The 22570-nt window shown below is 37.5% G+C and overlaps 1 protein-coding gene across 6 annotated transcripts in view; it reads left to right on the top strand.

Annotated features, from left to right (window-relative positions):
- The window catches only part of IFTAP (intraflagellar transport associated protein), an 89412-nt gene that overhangs the window by 4512 nt on the left and 62330 nt on the right, over positions 1 to 22570 (top strand). For all 6 annotated transcript variants that reach the window (XR_013829313.1, XM_079928229.1, XM_079928230.1 and 3 more), the window contains one exon: positions 12224 to 12378. Coding sequence is in view for 5 of the 6 variants with exons in the window: in XM_079928229.1 (XP_079784355.1) it covers positions 12237 to 12378 (142 nt within the window). In the remaining variant the exon portion in view is untranslated. The remainder of the gene's footprint in view (positions 1 to 12223; positions 12379 to 22570) is intronic.

The raw sequence follows: 22570 nt of genomic DNA, 5'->3' as shown, positions 1-22570 counted from the left end.
TAAAATCCTGATATATTAAAAACATTTTAGAATGTTTAATATGTTTATTAAGTGTTTATTATTTAAACACTTAATAAACATTAATAATATAATAATGTTTATATAATTAATAAACATTAATAATAATGTTTATTATTTAAACACTAATATTTAATGTTTAAATAATTAACATTATTTTAAAAATACTGTATGATTCGAATGGGAAATTATTTTTACTAAAGCAGAGACTACTAATACGAATATCAGTTATTTTGACTGTGAATTGCTCCTCAGTGGTCTCATTTTCTTTAATGCAAGGCTCAGAAGGAGTTCTGATTATGGGAGGCCTACCACCAACTTTGTGTCAGGGAACTGCTGTGTAACATTGTATAGTGGAATGATTAAGAAAATGGGCTTTAGAGTCAAGCTGACCTGGTTTTCTCTGCCAGCTTTGCCGTTTTCCAGGTGGAGTCATCTTAATCCTTAAGCCTCTTTTTCCCCACCTCTGAAATGGGGATAGAAATATTTACGTCAAAAGATTGTTGCAAAAAGACTAGATGAGATAAAGTCTTTGAAGTGCTTAGCCAAGGGAAATATTCCACAGTGGTCTTAAAAACTATGATAGTAGCCTCCCCATTCCCACTCCAAAGTTTCATAATCAAAGGAAGAATAAACCAAAAGGTTGAGAACAGATGAAAAAGCTGACTTAATTTTTTTTAATAGACCTAAGTTTTTAGAGCAGTTTTAGGTTTGCAGTAAAATTGTGTGGAAGGTACAGAGGGTTCCCATATACCTCGTGCCCCCCACTCACTCATAGCCTCCCTCATTACCAACATCTCCCACCAGAGGTACATTTGTTACAATCGATGAACCTACATTGACACACTATTATCACCCAAAGTTACATTAACATTCACTCTTGGTGTTGTACATTCGATGGCTTTGGACAAATGTATAATGGCGTGTATCTACTATTATAGTATCATGCAGAATAATTTCACTGCCCTAAAAATTTTCTGTGCACCACCTATTTGTTGCTCCCTCCCCTCAATCCATGGTAACCACTGATCTTTTTACTGTTTCCATAGTTTTGCATACTCCAGAACGTCATATAGTTTTCAGATTGGCTTCTTTCACTTAGTAATATACATTTACGTTTCCTCCTAGTCTTTTTATGACTCGATAGCTCATTTCTTTTTAGCTCTGAATAATATTCCATTGTCTGGATATTCCACAGTTTATCTATTGTATTTTCCTACTGAAGGACATCTTGGTTGCTTTCAGGTTTTGGCAATTATGAATAAAGCTGCTGTAAACATCCATGTGCAGGTTTTTGTGTGGACATAAGTTTTCAGCTCCTTTGGGTAAATACCAAGGAGCACTACTGATAATTCATATGGTAAGAGTATGTTTAGTTGTGTTAGAAACCTCCAGACTGTCTTCCAAAGTGGCCGTATGATTTTGCATAACCACCACCAATGAATGAGAGTTCATGTTGCCGTACATCCTAGCCAGCAGTTGGTGTTGTCAGTGTTCTGGATTTTGGCCATTCTAATAGGTGTGTAGTAGTTATCTTGTTTTAATTTTCATTTTCCTCATGACATATGATGCGGAGCATCTTTTCATTTGCTTATTTGTCATCTCTATGTCTTCTTTAGTGAGGTGTCTAGTAAGGCGTTTGGTCCATTTTTAAATCAAGTTGTTTGTCTTCTTATTATTGTATTTTAAGAGTTCTATGTATATTTTGGATAACGGTTCTTTACCAGATGTGTCTTTTGCAAGTATTCTCTGCTATCATGTGGCTTTTCTTTTCATTCTCTTGTCAGTGTCTTTTGTTATTTTATTTTTTTATAGTTTTATTTATTTATTTATTCGGCTGCGTTGGGTCTTCATTGCTGTGCATGGGCTTTCTCTAGTTGCGGTGAGCGGGGGCTTCTCTGTTGCAGCGGGCTTCTTTTTGTGGTGGTTTTTCTTGTTGTGGAGCACGGGCTCTAGGTGCGCAGGCTTCAGTAGTTGCAGCACACAGCCTCAGTAGTTGCAGCACGTGGGCCCTAGAGCTCACGGGCTTCAGTAGTTGTCGCACGTGGGCTTCAGTAGTTGTGGCTCATGGGCTCTAGAGCACAGGCTCAGGAGTTGTGGTGCACGGGCTTAGTTGCTCTGTGGCATGTGGGATCTTCCCGGACCAGGGATCGAACCCGTGTCCCCTGAATTGGCAGGTGGATTCTTAACCACTGTGCCACCAGGGAAGTCCTGTTAGTGTCTTTTGGAGAGTATAAGTTTTTAATTTTTATGAAGTTCAGCTTATCAATTATTTCCTTCATGGATCGTGCCTTTACTGTTATATCTAAAACGTCATTGCCATACCCAAGGTCATCTAGGTTTTCTTCTATGTTATCTTCTAGGAGTTTTATAATTTTTGTTGTTAACACTTACGTCTGTGATCCACTCTGAGTTAATTCTTGTGAAGGGTATAAAGTCTGTGTCTAGATTCCTGTTTTTGCATGTGGATGTCTAGTTGTTCCAGAACCCTTTGTTGAAAAGACTGTCTTTGCTCCATTGTATTGCCTTTGCTCCTTGGTCAAAGATCAGTTAGCTATACTTATGTGGGTCTATTTCTGGGTTCTCTATTCTGTTCCATTGATGTATTTGTATATTCTTTCACCGATACCACACTGTCTTGATTACTGTAGCTGACCTAATTTTAAACAATTCATTAAAAACAGTTACATCAAGAAAAATATATACCATTTATTAAGCCCATTTCCCGACCATAAAACTTTTCATTTCTTTGTGCTCTATTCTAATTTTTTTCCAAATGTATACATATTTTTACTTAGTTATGATAAGAATGTATTTAAATTTTGTTTTATCTTTTTAATGTAACATTATTTCATATATACTATGAAATGTATATTTTATTTCCAAAATTTTTAATAGTTGCCTAAAATTCCATTAAGTAAATATATCTGACCATTCAGTATTGTTGGTCATTTAATCAGGTTCTATGTGGCTTAGATGATAGAATGCAGGGATCAGAGGTAGACAGATTTGGAGTTGGGTCTTAGTTCTGCCAGTTACTAGCTGAATGGCCTTTTTGACCTTCAATTTCCTTATCTCTAAAACAGGGACGATACCTGCCTTACTGGGAGGATTAATGGATATAAACTGTTTTAAAGAGTGTACTCAGTAGATCTTGTGTAATGATGATGGTGCCATAAATATATTTGTGTAAGTGAAGGTTTTCATTTTTTGCCAAATTTTAGGATATATTTTCAGGGTTGACTTTTAAAAAACTGACAAGTAGCTCAGTTGTTTGGCTGATTCTTGGCATTTGGAATGTTGGTCCATGCCTTAAAAAAGTGTCATCATCTCTTCTGTTACTTCCATGATGACTTTTTTTTCTTTGTCTGCAAACGAGTACTGGGTTATTTCTCTAACCTGTTTATGGTGTATAATGATCCTGGCACTTGAGATTCCAGCATCAGTGACAGCTCCACAGTAAATATAAAGTAAGAAATGCAACCTAGAAACCAGGGGTAGGTTTAGGTAAGTGTTTTAGCCTTTGAATTCTACTAACACCAGAAAACAGGCAGTTTTTTGCTAAATGGGTTAGTTGTCTCCTAAAGAGACTGGAAATTACCAACATATTTGGAAATGGATTTTTAAACCCTGAGCCCTTGCCACACATTAAGAGAGCATTAGACTCGCAGTGAGCTCCTTCAGAGCCCCCCGTCTACCAGAGTCCTCAGCATAGAAACTAAATGTGAAGTCATGAACAATATTTATTGAGTATCCACTATGTATAGAGTCATGCGGAGAATTAGGAAAAAAAATCACAGACTCAGCTCTTGCCCTTAAGAAACATGCATGATAGCAGGATGAAGCAACTTTTTGATTGAGGATAAACATGTTTTACATTCTTCCTATGCTCACCCTTTCTTAAAAGTTCACCAAGAAATCACAGTTATAGGGGCAGAGCCAAATTCCTACCGAAATATATGGATTTCTTGTGCCTTAAATCCAAAGACTATGGACAATTAAAGAATACAAGTCAGTGTCATTACAGAGTAGAATAAGTTTTATTCCACAGAGGAGATAAAAAACTTAGTAATGGGATATACTGACATAGTAATTGAATGAAAAGGAAGCATAATTGGAGAAAAATAGAACGTCAGAGGTGGAAGACAGCTTCAAGTCCAGTCCCCTTATACCTACATTCAAACTGCTTAAGGCTAGAAAAGTTAAATAACTTGAAAGGGTAACATAGCTGCAGGGGTGTGTGTACATAGTGGGTGGAGGAGGGCAGGGGAGGAGCACAGTTTTGAGAACTCATGACGGTGTTTCTTAAGAAGTGCAGTGACCTCTCAAGCATTTCCATCCCCATCATATAAATGGAGAAAAAACTTAAATGACATTGTTGCTCAATGGGTTAGCAAGTGTTTGAAATGAGGTCAGTGGCAGCTTTTCATAGCATTCAAATAGGCATAGACAGGGCTTCCCTGGTGGCGCAGTGGTTGAGAGTCCGCCTGCCGATGCAGGGGACACGGGATCGTGCCCTGGTCCGGGAAGATCCCACATGCCGCGGAGCGGTGGGGCCCGTGAGCCATGGCCGCTGAGCCTGCGCGTCCACAGCCTGTACTCCGCAACGGGAGAGGCCTGCGTACCGAAAAAAAAAAAAAAAAAAAAAAAAAAGGCATAGACAATTTTTACTTCTTTAATAAGTGGCTGGTTTTTCAGGAAATAATGTAAATAGTGTGGGAAAGGGAGATGTTTGGCTTGTTGAATGAATCCCATGATAGAAGCCACAATTGAAACTAGCCAAGAGGAGAAAAGAGGAAGGAAAAGGAAATGTATAGAAGGAAGCAATCTACAGTTAGTATGATGGGTTGTCAAGAGAAGAATGTGACAAGTGACTTGTCATTTTTTATTTAAAGTAATGAATTAAATACAGCCACCTGACCAGAATGTTCCGTGATGTAAGGTGGACACTTAGTTGTAAAATAAAATGGAGCAAAATTTCAGAGGTGTTTTACAATGTTGTACTAGAAAGAAAATGCACTTAAAATTTTTATTCTTAGAGAAGGAGGGAATTTGTGTATGTTAATTTCTACCTTTGAGTATAGAAACCATGATGGCAAAAAGAAATTGTTTTTATGTTGGTGTGTGTGTATGTTATGTGGTGTACATCAAGGCAAAATTGCAAATAAAATGCTGAGAGAAAAAAAAAAATGCTGAGAGAAATTGGAAGCTAGGGAAGCACTGTATTACTTCTTAAGGCCCATTTATTATTCCATGGTCATAGGAATTTAGAATCAAAAATAGCTGAGAAATATATTTTAAAATCTTGTTTCTTTTAAGATAACGTCAGATGAAAAGGTCAGCTTTATTTGCAAGATCTGGCATTTCAAAACACTTGGAAATGAATTCCTAAAAGCAGAGTTGATTTAGTTTGGTTGGTCTACACCTGCTCCTAACTAACTGTGCAGGTGTTGCTTTAAAGCAGGCTTTCTGGTTTTGTGAAAGTGCTGTGCACTGTGCATGTGGCCGACAGGCTCCGGAGCTGGAGAAGAAGGGATGATTTTAATTGAGAGTAGATGCCTTTGTGCCACAGTAGTTATGCAGTACAGATAAAATGAGCGATAATGGGACATTGCGTCCCACGGGAAGGTGGGATTGCAATTGAGCTAATAAATCTTTTATGATTGAAATCTTATTGGGTGATTATAGAGCTCTAAAGTTAACTTAGAAACTCTACTGCCTTATGGATTCACAGCTTTATCAGGGGCCTTGAAAAAATGTGCACTGAAAAACTCACTGTTACTGTCTGTAACTCACTGAGGTAGTTGATCACATTTCTGAGGCTAGGAGATCAGTTTTGAATAAGATTGAAATATGTGTATTGTACATTTTTCTTGATAAAATGTATTAGTCTAGAGGTCAGTTAATATGCTTGTAGGAGTTTTGTTAGGGGGTGAAGGTAGGGTATTGACTTGTGATTACACGACTCTTAAATTTTTCAAAAAAGCAAATTAAGAAACAAAAAATGTTAGTGAAAAGGTATCTTTCTGCTTTCAAAAACAATGGATTTTCTGAAATTTGTCTTATGGGTATATCCTTCAGCTTCCATGTCCACAGGTAATTTGCTTTTTAAAAAAACAATAGGGAGTGAGCAGGGAGAGGCAGTTCTGAATGCTTAACTGTTGGCATTTTTGTTTAATGGAATTAATAACTGTGTAGTTGAAAACAGTCTAATAGTTGACCTGCCTCAGTGAGTCAATGCAGACGTTTCTGGGTTGACTTAAACAGCTTGGAGGAAGAGTATATTTTGGGGAAATAAAATTGATTTTATACAGTCTGCTGATGAACAACAGGGCTTAATGAATGATAGCCTCAAGAAACCCCATTGCAGTAACTTGGATGGATGATCAGGAAAGGGGGAAGCAAATATTTCAAGAGGAAAGTTTCTGCTTAAACATGTAATTTTATAGATCAGTATTATTCCCATCCTCCAGAGCTTTCTGCAAGAGGAAAACAATCAACACGCCTGAGTTCCAACATTTCTTGGTAAACTTCTACTGGGTGTCTTCTCTTTCTCTTTTCCTTAAGGTGAGATCTTTTGTCAAGGAAAGAGTAAAACAAAGACATGCGTACTTCTGAGACCTCTGCACAGATGACAATACACAACTTCTGTCTTCTAAAGCTTTGTAATCAACGTTCAGCCCTAAGCCTCTCCTGCCTCCCACAAATGCTTTCCATAATATTCACTGCAGAGGCTGGTACCTAGGGGAGTTTATATGGAAGTCCAGAGGCTTATACTGTCAGCTTTTTCGGTGATAATGGAGAATTCCATGCTTTTTAACGTATTAAAAAAGGCTTGTTGGGAGAAGCTTATAAATTGAAATGCTGTGTATTCTTAGATGCTAGAATGTATGTCTTTACCTCATCCTGATAAACTGTAAAGGAGTTTAGATCCTTTTCTGTTTTGTAAGGTGTTTTGTATTTATGCCTTCCTCTTTTCCTTTGTTTTCTTGTTCCTACTGGTAGATGTCTAAAACAATGGTATATATGCATATGTGTCTGTGTGTGTGTGTGCTTTGTCTCAAGATGTTTTGTATGTTATTGGGGTACAGAATGTGCTTGTAGTCAGACGCATGGATACATCCAACCAGGGTGAGATTGCCGCTTTTTGTTTAAGTTCCTGATGACTTCATGTATGCCTTAAAAGTCATAATCAAGCACATCTCATTACTGTTTATGATATGAGAACCACATAATACTGCTCATCAGTAGAGTCATTAGTTGACAAAAACCTCACTTACAGTTTCTTTACCAGATTCCTTTATTTGTTCTCTGTGATTGGACTAGATGACCTTTAGATTTCTCTCAACTCTGAGAATCTTTGGCAATTTCTGTCCTTGGATTTCGTACTCCTTAATATGATCTAAACGACATAAAAAGTATTATAGGATGCAAAATAGTTGTTGTTCAGTCAAGGCAGAAGCCATCAGTTCACACCGAATCTCTTCTATCATGTCGATAAATCTATACCCGTACAGTATAATTTGGTCTTTTGAGATTTGTCCATTTTCCAAAGTATAAAAGGAGACCTAGCCTTTGAAGTCTCAAGGTTGATGGTTTCATTCCTCAGGCTAGATGAATTCTTTTTAAAATATCCCATTTTACGTTTCACACAGCAGGAGCTTCTTATGAAGAAGAACTATGAGAATTTGAGAATGTGGGCTTTGATAGCCCCTGCACAACTCTTTAAAAATGTGTTATTATTTATTACTTTCAAGCATCAGTGGTAAACCTCACAATTTAAAAAAACACAAACAAACCTTTTTGCAGACTTACACCTTTCTGGGCTGTTAGAAAGCAGGTTATGTACTTTGGGAGGGGACACTAGCTCAGGGTGACTTGTTTCTTAAGGTTTATCACCCTCGTCTCTGACAGTTGTGTTTTGTTTAGCTAAGTCTCATGAAGCAGGGATGTGAAGATAAGCATCAAAGATATGCTACAGCGATGGTGATAATTCCACATACCGAATTTTATAATAATGTCTGTAAAGGAGCAGGTACCCTTTACAGGGACCTTCCTGGGACAGACACCCCCCTCCCCACCCCATGTCCTCTGCCTGCCTCTTGTTTGTAAAAAGGCTCTAGTCTCCTAGATCTTCCCTGAGTTCCAAAGAGCAGATTCAAACAGCTACTAACTAGGGAAGTGAGGGAATTTACAAACAAAGGAAGTACAAGCCCAAGTTAATTTTTTCATGATTGTTATCTTAAACCAATGCCTTGATTTATGACCCCAGACTGTCGGAGATAATGTCCTGTGGGTTCAACCAGCTGGCCCCAAGTGGACCTGAACTTGATGACACGCCAGGATCAATTAAAAACTGAAACTCCTAAACCATCACGGAGGCTCTGAGTATATAATACAATGTTGCAACCATTGCTTTTGCTCTCTCCTAGAAAAAGTTACAAAAGACAGACGTCCCTGCTATTCCCTAGCAGTGGAATGAAGGGTTGACAGTGGGGAATTATAGCCATGGCATCAGCTCCTGAATAAAGCAACTTTTCCGTTTTCACCAACACTTGTCTCTCAAGTATTGGTCTTTCCAGCAGTGAGCAGTCAAACTTGTGTTCAGTACCAGCCTCATCTAGTTACATGTCCTTTCAGAGAGCAGGTGACACTAACCGGCTTGAGTGGTCGTTAGTTTCGTTATTTGTTAGTAAGAAAGGGGACTCCAGGAAGGTTATGTGACTTTCTTGCTAGCTCCCAGTGACTCAGTAAGAAGAGAGCCATGTTCCTAAGGAAGCTTGTGGTCTCCCTGTGAAATTCAGTAGTCAAAGCAGAGCAATACATCCTCCCAGTGGTTCTTCTGGGTGCTGTGACTGTGAAAGTGTTACTTCTGATTTACAAGTGGGCGTTGTTATACATTTAGTTTTAGTTATCATCACAATATGCTCTGGGTCTTTTATGTGGAGCTTTAAGCCTTAAAACAAAACACCAAACCAAAACAAAGAATCCTGTTGTCCAAGCATGTGTGTCTCTCTCTCTCTTCCTTTTTCTGTTTTAGAAAAGTACTTTATGGTAAAAACACAAACTAATGTGAACGGTAACTGAAAAAGCATTGCTTCTTTCTAGAAAACCACTAGGATTTGCATAAACCACTTGACTGTCTGGTAAATGATTATCTGCTCTGTCAGTCTCTGGGGACTTTTAACATGAGGTTATTTATATTTTTATAGATAAGGAAAGTTCTAAATTTGAAGGTGGGTATCTTTTAAACTCTCTAAACAATGACAGCTTGTAAAACTGGATTTTCCAAAAGTCTTTAAAAAGTCAGTAAAAACATAACCTCTCCTGTATTCTGGTAACCACATGAATAAAATTAAAGGCATTGAAAGATTTTGAATTTGTGCTGTGTACAGCCTGTTGATTGTTTGCCTTTTAGTAAAGCTGAGATGTGTTAAGGCTAAATATTCAAAATACACCAATTTGAGAATTGCAAAGGAAGTTTGAAGGAATTTCTATTATCACCCTTAAAGCATCCACAAGAAGGCATTTACAGCAATATAAAACACAACCTGGCTGCTTCTGTTTGATATTTTGCCTGTAGAAGTAGATTACCTGAGAAGCCTTGAGAAAGAGATTGATATAGTACAGTGTTGGAATCTTGCTGGGATGCACTTCTGGAAGAGCAGAAGTGTTTGTAATTAAGTACATGTCCTACTGATAGTAAAATAATAGCCACCTTTGAATTTATCATTATTTATTATTTAGCAACTGAAAGCATAATATATTAAACTATGGGTTACTGAAGCCTGGCAGTATTATAGGTAAATTTGCATACACTATAACTGGTGCTTTTTCCTATATCTAATTTTCAGGTACAAATAGCTTGAAACAGTTTCTTTCACTTTGGGTTGGCACATAGCTACACTTTTTATTTTCACTTGGACTTCTACAATACCATGTTTTATCTAGGGTTGTAATGCATCACGAATTCTCTTGATTGATCTTTGGGTAATATTAGTACCTTCAAAGTCAAAGGGGTCACAGTCAGAACATGTCTTCATGTAGACAAAGGACAGAGTACTAAGAGTGATCCATTATCATCATCATCATCATCACAGCTAACATTTCTTGAGGCCCCATGTATATTCATCTAATCCTCATAGCAATCTTGGGAGGTTCTTGTAGCTTCACAATTCCAGTTTAAAACCCTTGGGGTCAGATGTCTTTCAGAATTCAGAAGTTTTTGGAGTTTAGAAAGGTAATCAGGGCAAATGCCACGTATTGCAGAAAATCTCCAGTGAGATCAGGAAAGCACCTCAAAAGCAAGCCCATTAGTATTTTTTCAGGATATGAATAGTTATACTATTTAAACAGAATAAATAAAAGTCATAAACACTTTCATATTAATTCAGGTCAGGTCTTGCCACTAGGTGACTTTGGGTATCATCTTATGAATACATTTTTGTTTTATTATTTTTTTTTCTGAGCTTTTTGGTAAATACCAAATAAAGTTAATAACAGACACCAGATTTTCACCCTTGTTTTGGAAAAATAGAAGAACATGGTGTCTATACAGTATCAGAGAACCCCTCCTTTTTATTATCCCCCATGAATTACACTGGGTGCTTAGGCTGTCATTATTCTTCTGCTTTGTGTAGATAGTCATTTTTTCTCAAAGCTGTGTAAGAATCATATTTCACACAGAATGAATGGAATTTAACAAGATGAAATATCACAACCAAAAACAAAGTTCAAACTCCGCAGGGATTGAGGTGTTGTGTCTTAGCTGACAAGCATTTAGTTAGCGAAGCAGTCAATGAATGAGCTGACCATGTGAAGCGGCACTAGCATGTGAACGTGATCTTCAGGTATAAAGCAGGAGTGTAACATTTGGAACGTGAGAGTTAGTCAAATCTTAGTGTCTCCAGACCATACCTGGAGTCTTGTCTTCATTTCTGGATGGCATATTTTAAAGGGATGCAGGCACTTGAAATCTTTTCCAGGTAGATTGATCAAAAGGGTGAAAGGACCCAAAGCCATGTCATACAAGGTACAGATATAGTATTGGGCAGGTTTAGTTGAGTCTTTTGCCAGCTTCTAGCAATATCTGACTATAGTACCTGCTGAAATGCATAATTTTAGCTTAAGACTGATGGACTGCCAGCTCTATGCCACCTCCTGAGCTATGAAAAGACATGGACCCTGCCTTTCACGGGCTCTAAGTCTAACAGAGGACACAGAAATGTATATAACTATTTACAATACAATGTGATAAGTGGAACAGTAGACACCGCTTATAAAGAGGCAGCACAGAAATTATGATTTGCTCTTCCTGTGATGATGGGAGATGGGAAGCTAAAGCTTTCAAAGAGAAACTGAATTCTGAACTGGAGTTTGAAAAAGAAATGAAGTGAATGAAATGAGAAGATTGAGAAAGGACAGTATAGGCTTGTTCAAATATTTGAAAGGATATCACGGATAAAAAGGATTGAAATTATTCAGTCCCATCCAGGGACTCAGGACCAGTTGGGGTAGGGTACAGGGAGACAGATTTAGGCTCAGTCTTAGAAGGAGGCTTTAATAGAGCTGTCCAAAGGCTTCTTTGGAACATTCAGAGTTCCCAGTGTCTGGATGTGTTAGAGCACAGACAAGTCAGCTGTTCGGCAGCAATAGTACAATAGTATGGAGGGGTATGTGTGTGTCATGCAATGATTAGAGAAACATAGTGAAGTACTTAAGGGCATGGGTTCTAGGATCACACTTCTAGAACTGACACTTCTGCCTACTGGCTCTGTGATCTGAGCTAGAATTGTTATGAAGTGCTTGGAACAGCACCTGTTACCTAACACGTGCTCAAAAGGAACTAATAAATGTTAGCCACTATTGTTGTCATTGGAAGGGTGGTTGTTTGACATATTCTTTGAAGTTCACCTTACCTTGAAAGATTTTGGGTTTCTGATTGTGTAACTGTGGTGATATTCCTGTGAATTAAGAAGATGGAAATGAGGAACTGAAGCAAAAATAAAATTGTGATAGTTAACAGTTTAGCAGTTGAGATAGGAATAAAACTCTGGTCTCTTGAACTAGGGTTTATTGCTCTACTAACTATCTTGACTTGTCCTTTTAGGGCCTTGGAATTCTTCTACCTACACATCTGGAGTATTTTTAGGAGAGGCTGGTACCGCACAGCTCTCTGTAGCTCATGTTTTTCTTTGTCTTACAGAGAAAGTGGCTTCATGAATAGGAATGCCTGCCGGATACCAGAATTGGAGGTGATGGATGAAGATCGGCACATTGAAGAAGTCTTGGACAAGTTTGTGAATTGTCACGAGCAAACATATGAGGAATTTCTGAGCACTTTCACTCATCTTTCAAAAGGTAAAATGGAGAAGTAAACTTTCTATAGCAGTTGAGACAATGAATTTTATTATAGTTTTATGTCTTTGCTGTCTTTTTCAGAAAGACTATTGAATGAGCATTCATTCATTCTATCTCTTTGATCAGGTGATTCTCATCAGGGCGTTTGCAACTGATGCATGTAAATACTAACATTTTTATCCAATCAGGAGTTGTATTATGGAGTCAGAGCCATTGAATTTGAGAACTTAAGAGGACTTGAGAAATCATTTAGTAGTAATCCCTTCGTTTTATTTTTGAAGAAACACAAGTGCAAAAAAGTGGAGGTTTTTAAAAGCATATTGAAAACATTGAAGCAATCTAGCATAGTGTAGGGTGTGGAGTTACACTGCACACTTTTGGATTCTGCCATAGCCACTTTCTGCCTTGGGGGGAGGTCACTGAGTAAAGAGGGGATAATAATAGTACCTTAAAGGTTGATGAAGGTTATTTGAGATAATCCATGTAAAACTGTTAGCATAGTGGCTAGCACATACATGCTTAATGAAGGCTAGGTATTATTTTATTGTTGTTGTTGTTGTTGTTGTGATGATGATGATGCTATGTTTTCTGTAGAATGGAAATAACCTTTTAGACCAGAGTGATAACTAAAACCCTAAAGGCCAAACCCGTGCTGTGTGTTTCTTGTGATGTGTTTGGTTGCCTCATGCAGTATTGTTGTTTTATTGAGCCAACAGTTATAAGTTGGAAATTTTACATAAAGATCTTGATTTGCTTTTTTTTTTCTGATTAAGTGAGAAGGTCGGTTACCTCTTATTTCCCTGATGGCAATATCAGCTGGAGTTCAGGAGCCCTTGCCATGTGACCTCCCTCGTGTGACACACTCTCTGGCTCTCACACACTCGAAAAACCTGTGTATACCCTGCCTGCTTCCCTCACTTAAGTGGCTCCTGTAGGCATTGAGTTCTTGCTCTCAACCTTGGGATCATGGGATCATGGGATCCACGTTCGGGAGACTGTTGACTCAGCTCTTAAGCGGAGTCCAGTGTGCATCTGGTCATGACAGTCTCAGGATACCTGACTTCATGATTTGAAGTTATAGTTCATGTGTCCTTAAAAAATGTAAAAGAAGGGTAGTTCTAATGAAGAAAAGGAAAAGTGATTCCAACCTGATTCTTTTATTGTGCCAGGTAGTGGGAATATCATTATCTATTTTGTTTACACTTAAGGGAAACAGAAAATTTAGGAAATTCTTGTTAACTTGGGCTGTGAATGATCTATTTTGACATGATATGTGGATCAAATTAATCTTGATAATGGCCAAATCATCTTTTGGTCTATGCACATGGATTTAGGAAGATGCTTGCTTTCTCTGAGCTTAATGATTTAGTTCCATGTTTTCCAGAGCCAAGCATGGCAGTATGAATGGCTGGGGTAGGGTGTGGAAGCAAGGATAAAACTGGCAGAACTAATGCATTTCGGTGTGCCAGTGGCATTTTGATAATCCAGATTATTTCGGAAATTTATTTGTAAGGCGGACTTTATTTTTGTACTCTGAAAGACTAAGAACTCCTTGCAAGGACTTGGATATTCTAAGGAGGTTATGCTGTTTTTGTTTTTGGGATAAGGGGTCTAATTCTTTTTTCAATTTTCTGTATGCTCATTCCATGCCGAGAGAAACTGTTGCAGATGTGGTGACTTCATTTTGAGTTCAGTTTTAGGCCCCAAACTGAGCTGAAATAAATGATGATACAAGTCATATAAACTGCATCTCCAAGCACACTAGTTTTTTCCCTTTCAAAATGTCCCTAGGCGCCAGTTCACATTATAAACTAATGACCTGAAAAAATTCCTCCTACAACAAAGATTTGTGAGTGGAAAAATATGTCTTAAATCAGTAAGTGTCCTTTTTTCCCCCAGAAACATTTAAATACCTTCTGAAAAGCCAAATAGTACTTAGGGTCAAGCCTAAGAGTTGAATGATAGCCAGCAGAATTGATCAGTCAGTGTGTTCTGTCTGTTAGTTCTGTTTGACGGAAGACATGAAAGCTGTTTCTTCAAAGATTTCTCCTTCTTTCCAGCCCTTCATTTGTCTTAGTGTATTTGGTTGTTTTGCTGATATGAAGTGGAATCTTTTCTGTGTTAAACTGGCTATCACCACATATACTTATGTACATTTCTTTAGTAAGTTTAGTATCTCAAGTACATTACCATTTCCACTGATTGTTCTATTTATTTTTATAATAGTTATATGCCAGAATGTTTATGGGATTCATTTTCTTTCCAAGAGTGTTAAAGGGGTCAGTAATCCTATTAAAAATATTTCCCTGGAAAAAATTAAACTATAGCCTTATTGAAGAAATTCACATTACTGCTTCAGATGCTTGGAAAACAGTTGGAAACTGTTAATATTGTACCATAACTGTAACTGTAGTACATTTATGTTGACCATGTTTTGCAGTTTTTTGTTTCTTTTTTTCTTTTTTCCAGTACGCAGGGCTCTCACTGCTGTGGCCTCTCCCATTGCGGAGCACAGGCTCTGGACGCGCAGGCTCAGCGGCCATGGCTCACGGGCCCAGCCGCTCCGCGGCATATGGGATCTTCCCTGACCAGGGCACGAACCCGTGTCCCCTGCATCTGCAGGCGGACTCTCAACCACTGCGCCACCAGGGAAGCTCTTGCAGTTTTTTTAAAAAGCAGCTCTGGTTTTAATAATCACAGTGCATAGTTGATGATGATTCCAGTGTTTTGTCAAAATGTTTAAAGAGACATATTACTTATTAGTTTTAAGCAGACATTTATAATTGAATTCTCAATTAGTGTCATCAGTTCAAGAAAGTAAGACTTAGTTTAAGATTTGTATTAGAAAATCAGCATGCAGGTTTTGGTTTTGTTCATTATCAGTGAAGACATTATATTTTTGACATTATTGTGGATAATGATAAGAGGCTGACTTTCAATCTTTGGTATTTCAGTTTCTTTGTGAATATAATTAATTTATACTGGACTATTTGTCTAAAGGAAAAATGCTTCTTCCTCCTTATCTGTTATGTTTCCATCTTTTTTTAGGTTACAAAAACACAGATATAAATAATTATACTTGATTTTCTGTTAATGCATTCATTCATTTATTCATTCAGTAATCCTCTGTGTCTTGTTATGATCTGAGTTTCTTGTTTTAGATGCTAAGGATTCAAAAACAATTAAGATATAGTTTGTGTTCTCAAGCACTCATAGTCTCACACACACACATACACACACGTACACATACACACACACCATTATTGTTATGATTTTGTGCTTCAGGTAAAATGATTAATTTCCATTAAGGTTGCCAATTTTACCAACTTCAGCTTAAAATGCTTTGGAAATTGAAATGAATCTACTGTGATTTTATGATTAACTCTTAAATAGGACTTCGTATTTCATTCTTAAAATACCTAGGATCCAGATTCCCTAGAATCCAGATTTACCTGTTTCTATATTACCCCATAATAATAGCTTTTTACTCAACTGCCATATTTATCTACCTTAACCTATTTTCTTATGTCGAGATCAAAGATCTTGTTTCTGATTTTGATGTGTAATTTTGTTTCTTGTTTTCTTTATGCTGTTCTCATTTCACTTTCAATACTTCGTGCTTTTAGCATTTTATTGTTCTTTCAACATATATTTGAAAAGAAAAAATCCTGTCATCTCAATCTCCCTTTCTCCCTTCACACTTGTTAATATTTGAATTAAATTCCCCCTTAGGTAGAACATTGTGTGTCTGAATGTTCTGGACAAACGGCTAGGCCTGTGGCTTTATAATCTGGTGGTGGTCTAGTCTTTGATTGTCCCAAACTCTTAGTTTCAAAACCTCTGAATAGGTTTCAGTTTTTCTTAGGTTTTAATAATCTTAATACTCATGAGAGAGTTTGACCTTCTCTTATTGATAAGCAGCTAACATTTGTTAAGTACTAGGTATTATGCTTAGCACTTTACCTGGGTCATCTCAATCTTCGTAATTACCTAGTGAATTTCTTTTTTACATTTTTATTTTTATTATTCTTAACTTACAGATGAGGAAACCAAGGCTTATGGTTAAGTAAATTGCTGTTATGGACTAAATTGTGTCCCTTCAAAATTTATCTGTTGCAGCCCTAACCAGTAAGGCAACTGTATTTGGAGACAGAGCCTTTTAAGAGGTAATTAAGATTAAATGAGGTCATAAAGGTGGGGTCCTAATTCAGTATGACTGGTGTCCTCATAAGAAGAAACACCAGGGATGCCTGTCCACAGAGAAAACACCACAGGAGGACACAGTGAGAAGGCAGCCATTTGCAAGCTAAGGTGAGGGGCCTCAGGAGAAACCAGACCTGCCTACGCCTTGATCTCAGACTTCTAGCCTCCAGAAGTGTGGGAAAATACATTTGTGTTGTTTCAGCCACCTGGTCTGTGTTATTTTGTTATGGCAGCCCTAACAGAATTGCCTAAGGTCATGTAACTAGTTAGTGATGACATTGGATTATGGGCCTAATCATCGTGGCTCCAGAGCCCGTACCCGGAACCATTTTGCTTTTCTGCCTTCCATACGGCATCGGGCAGTTCTCAAGGTCTGGGATTCACTGGCACGTGGATAATGTGAGCCATAGGAATGGATGTGCTACCCCAAAACACTTACACTCTGTACTTCTCCAGAGTGTAAGCTCCATGATGGCTGATTGCTTGGGGGTTTTGTTCACCATTATTATTCTAGTGTCTAAAGCAGTGTTTGGTAATGTAGAATAAATCAATGCTTAATAAATATTTGTTGAATAAATGAAACAAAAAGAAAATAAGAGAATGAAGGATGTCAGAAACACAGATAGGAGGGCCTCAGACCAAACCCTAAAGAACATACACATTTAATGGCTAGGCACAGTAGGAAGAGCCCACCAAAGGATGCCCCGATGTCATGATGCCCCGAGTTTGGATTTGATATACTTTCTAACTGGGAACCATAGTAGAATTTCAACACACACACACACACACACACACACACACACACACACACACGCATACTGCAAGGGATTTTGAAAAATAGAGGCAAAAAAGGAGAGAAGCAACTAGAGTCAGGGAGACTAGCTTAGCTAGGAGGCTGAGCAGAAATGCATATGTGGTTGCAACAGACTCCACTAGGGCCGTGGAGGAGGAAATGGAAAGGAGATAGGGCCGATGCAAGTGAGAGTGACAGTACTTGGTAACAGGTGACTGACAGAGGATTAGGGAAAAGAAACCAAGATGAGTCACAAGTGTTTTACCTGGAGATCCTGAGGCCCACTGAGGCCAAGTGACTTGTTCAAAGTTCTCATTTCAGGAGCCTTTTATTTTTTCCCTTACTGAGTGTATGTTCTGTCAAGAGCTCAGGATCTTGGGCTGGGACTTGGTTTATACTTCTGGACTGATACATTTTGAGTTGTCAGTTCAGCCAAAGGAATATCACCACTCACACTTGACAACTTCTGAAAAATGTAATTAAAAATGAAACTGGTGACAGCACATAAAACAGCATGTTTCCGAAGTTGACATGTCATTTTGGTCCCCAAAGCTATTTTGAATTTGAACATTAGAAATGCATCTTTAAACTTCCAAAGAGGGACAAAGAGTCTTTTCCCCATCTGAAGAATGAATTTAAAATCTGCTGTAGAAAAATACCGCAGAGAAAAATAGAGAAAGCAGCTGGCCCTCTTACCAATTTCAGAGCAGAAAAGGAATTTCAGTAGAGCATAAAAACAGCTTTCTCTCATAAAGAAAACACAACAACAAAAAATAATCCTCGCTGTGCAGCCTTTTGCAGTTGTTTTCTGTCTAGTATTAGATAGAGACCAGCGGGCTTAGCATTGTTTTGACACCCTTGCGACTGGCAGATTGCCTGCCAGCGGAAGTTGGAAATGAACTGACCAGCTTTATGCTTCCAGGTGGCACGTAAGCCACATTTTCTGTGCTGTTGTTATCAGTCATTTAATTCCCTACTGAATATTGAGCGGTGTTTTTAGTTCACTGGCCATTTGCAGTGTCTTTCTGTTTCCTTTTTTACGTTAGCCACATTAAGAAAAAAAGGCAACTTGGGAAGCACTTTTGCAAATATGAGTTTAACAGTAAAGTGCATTATTGAAAATAGCAAGTACAGCAAGTAGCAGTAAACTTGCTTTAACTTAAGATATAGACCACTGGGATGTTAAATTCAAGAGAAATTTGTAGAAGGCATCATATGAGGACTTGGTAATAAAAGCAACTAGGCAATTAAAAAAAAAAACCCACCTAATTAACCTGGTATCCCAGGGGAGAGAATAAGGAAGCAGTTGATTGATTGATTGATTTTTGGGGGGGGGGGTATTGTTGAAAAGACTAAAAGGAGAAGAAAAAAAGCTCATGGTTTTATATTGATCATACATTTAGTAGCTATCTGTATGTTACTTATTTATCACAGAATAACATCAAATATCACATAGAACACTGAAGGAGAAAAAAGTATTGGATGAAGTGAACTACTTTATAGCAGAGTCCTTTGGAAGAAGCATTATCAGCTGTTTAACCTTTTCTTTCTCTTTGGGGGACCAAACTGTCCCCCAGACTGTCATTAAGCAATTTTCATTTGTTTCTCTATTTCTTTTGTCATCACTGAATTACTTCTCTTCGGGAACAAATTGACAAATTATGAAACACAGAAAACTGCTGGTTCAGTTGCAGAAGGAAATTTCCCCGTCTCAAATTATGATGGATTTTGAGCTGATCAAGCCATTTTGTTTTAGAGATATTACCATAAATCTTCAGCCGCAGTTGTTACAATTCATATTAATTTTACACATGAATATTTGGTCCATAGATAGTCATTTGTCTTCTCTGCTGTAATTTAGGTGTAATTGGATAAGGAAAGAAAATGTATTTAAGTATTTACAACATTTTGAATTACAATCATTACATTTATTTTCGGCAGTGTTTTTAACACATATTTTCTTGCAATAAATATCTTTTCTAGTGTATTTTCTCAGTAAAACACACATAAGATATTATGTGAAGTTTTAAATTTGACTTATATCCAAATAAATGAATCATTTTATTTCTCTCTTTATAACTTTTCAATACACACACATATACATATATAGTATATTTTATATGTACATATAAATTCGGTGAACTTTCTTAGGCAAATGGAATTTTGAACTTTTCCAAAACACAAGCAAAGAATTACTGGTAGCCAAAGAAACTTTTAAGATGGTTACTATCAACCTTTAAGTAGCCAATTTAAACAATATTAAGTGCATGCACATTTGTTTCATATGCATTTTTCTTTAATTTTTACTTATTGTTGTCAATATGTTGTTATACTTGATGGAAAAGAGTAAATTACTGGACTTGAAACTGAGGTGGTCATAAGATTGTGTCCTTTGATTCAGTGAATGGGTACATAGTCACATCTGGATGGTTTTAGCAAAATGTTCTTTCAGCCATAGAACAATAATATTTTCTTTGAAACGGTCAGCTAAACACAAAGGGATACAAACAGGAAACTTTATTTTAACCGAACTCATGTCTTCCTTATATGAAAATCCAGCCACAATCAGTCTAGTATGAGATTTTTTTGTGTCTTTTTTTCCTTCCTATTTGGATTCATTCCAGGTGGGATAGATTGAAGTGAACACTAGTTAGCTTACTCTTTTTGCAGCCCATTGCTCCCTTAGCACAGTGAGGAACGATTGTACCATTTTCATGTTCTTTCCGGACTTAGCCTGCCTTTGTATTAGTTTTTGTAGCGTGTGAATCCCTGATTAGAAAAAAGGGATTGTGAATCAAGTACCATTTTCTCTTTTTTTTCCACCTTCTCCAAATTAGGCTTTGTGTGACTTATAGCCAGTCATCTAATTTCGGGGTATTGGGCTTAGTCCCTAATTGTAGTGTCAATCCAGTTCTTGCTAATGTTGAGGTCATTTCTGTATTGACTGTATTCCTGCTATAATTCAGGCATTGAGCTAGAATCTGGGAATACAAGATGAATGAGACAGAAATATGTTGTTCTTATTTATTTCTGTGTGCTGGGTGTTCCAAATGCTCTAGATGTGTGAAGGCACAATAGCAATCTATATGTCTGTAGACTATGTACAGTTACAGGTTGACTGCTCAGGCAATGCATAAAACAGTATCTAGAATATTGCCTTTGGTTTTCGAGTCTCAATTTTAGATTGAATAAACACTTAATACGAGTTGAGAAAAGAGCAATAAGAATACTTAGAACAGCGGATTTAAAGACTTTTTCTTTTTTTTTACTTCAGGGTTTTTTTATATTCAAGGGATGTCTTGGAGCACTCTGAAAAAAACGAGGGAGTGTGAAAGACATGTATAATTTAAGTCTGTTCTTGCATTGCTCTCATATGCCAATGTACGAGTCCTATATTATTACAGATTTATATAGAAGAGGTTATTCTACCTCATAAAGTTTGAAAACTTCTAGGAAGCATTTATTTATAAAGGAGACAGAAGAAAATTACTCCAGCTTTCTCCAACCTATATGAATAAAAGAGGTTGTCTTGAGTAGATGCATCTTTGTGTAGGCAGGCAGAAGGGCATGATCTCAAGGTGAAGGGAAATTTCTTAGGTTGGAGGAATTTAGTTTTATGAAGAATTGAGTATACTGCCCTTATATTTCTTATTTTGTTGTGGGCAGGACCAGTGTAATGGAAAGGATGCTTTTCTAATGTAGGATTCAGAAGACCTGGTCCAGGCATTTATTAACTCTTTGAGACTGCTGTCCTGCCACTTACTCTCTCTGAATCTATAAATCAGGGATAATTCTGTCTGCTTGGTGTCTCATGGTTATGGAGAGAATCAGATGAAATATACATGAAGATACTTGATAAGTTTTAAAGATTTACTCAAGTGTTATGACAATGGGGACTAATTATTATTTAAAAGAGGAACATCAAGGTTAAATATTAAAGAAATCTTGGTTATACAATATAAAAAATGTAAAATACTGTCTACAGTATTTTATATTTTAATAAAATTTTATATATTTCAGTATAGTTTTCCACATCTCTTCATTGAAGTAGTTAAAACCAATTATGTGCAGTATGTATTGTGTAGTATCTATGTATAGTGTGTATTGTGTAGTGTAACACTATACAATGCAGGGAATAATCCTACACCGGCCTCTGGTGGATGGACTAAATAATATGTCTACACATAACCTTCAGGCAAAGGTATTTATGTGCTTTGACAAAGATGAGGTATCAGAAACTTCTTTTTAATTCTGAATTTTTAGATTCTGCTCCACAGAATCTTTACTTGGGACTCTTACCTTAAGTGTATGTAAAGATCACCTGGGAGATGCTTATTAAAATGCAGCTTCCTGGGGATCAGTCCCCCAATTCTGAATTACTAGTTCTAGTGTGCAGCCCAGGAAGCTTGACTTTCAGACCAGCTTTGAGAAACACCCTAAATGAGATTAAGGAGGGGCGAGGGAAGATGGATGAATTCATCAAAATTCTGTGCTTTTGGGCTTCCCTGGTGGCGCAGTGGTTGAGAGTCCGCCTGCCGATGCGGGGGACACGGTTTGTGCCCCGGTCCGGGAAGATCCCATGTGCCGCGGAGCGGCTGGGCCCGTGAGCCATGGCTGCTGAGCCTGCGCTCCGCAACGGGAGAGGCCACAACAGTGAGAGGCCCGCTTACGGCAAAAAAAAATTCTGTGCTTTTGTATATATAGTATTTCTCTAGGAATAAGTTCCATAGCTTTCATGAAATTGTCCACACTCTTCACCCAAAGTGTAAGAACAATTATTTTACTTTAAATATAACTTTAGTTTAATGTCATCATTTTATATTATTTAAAAAAGATACTTTGACAGTGAAAAAGCATGACATGTTACAGGAATGATTTTTTAATTGAAATATAGTTGATTTACAATGTTGTGTTAATTTCTGCTATACAGCAGAGTGACTCAGTTATACACATATATACGTTCTTTTATATTCTTTTCCATTATGGTTTATCCCAGGATATTGAGTATAGTTCCCTGTGCTATACAGTAGGACCTTGTTGTTTATCCATTCTATATATAGTAGTTTGCATCTACTAACTCCAAACTCCCAGTCCATCCCTCTCCCACCCCACTCCCCCTTGGCAACCACAAGTCTGTTCTCTATGTCTGTGAGTCTGTTTCTGTTTCGTAGATAGGTTCACTTGTGCCATATTTTA

The sequence above is a fragment of the Stenella coeruleoalba genome (assembly GCF_951394435.1).
Source record: "Stenella coeruleoalba genome assembly, chromosome: 8".
Taxonomy (NCBI): Eukaryota; Metazoa; Chordata; class Mammalia; order Artiodactyla; family Delphinidae; genus Stenella; species Stenella coeruleoalba.
Note: the sequence above shows the minus strand (reverse complement) of the source record. Positions and strands in the feature narration are given on the sequence as shown.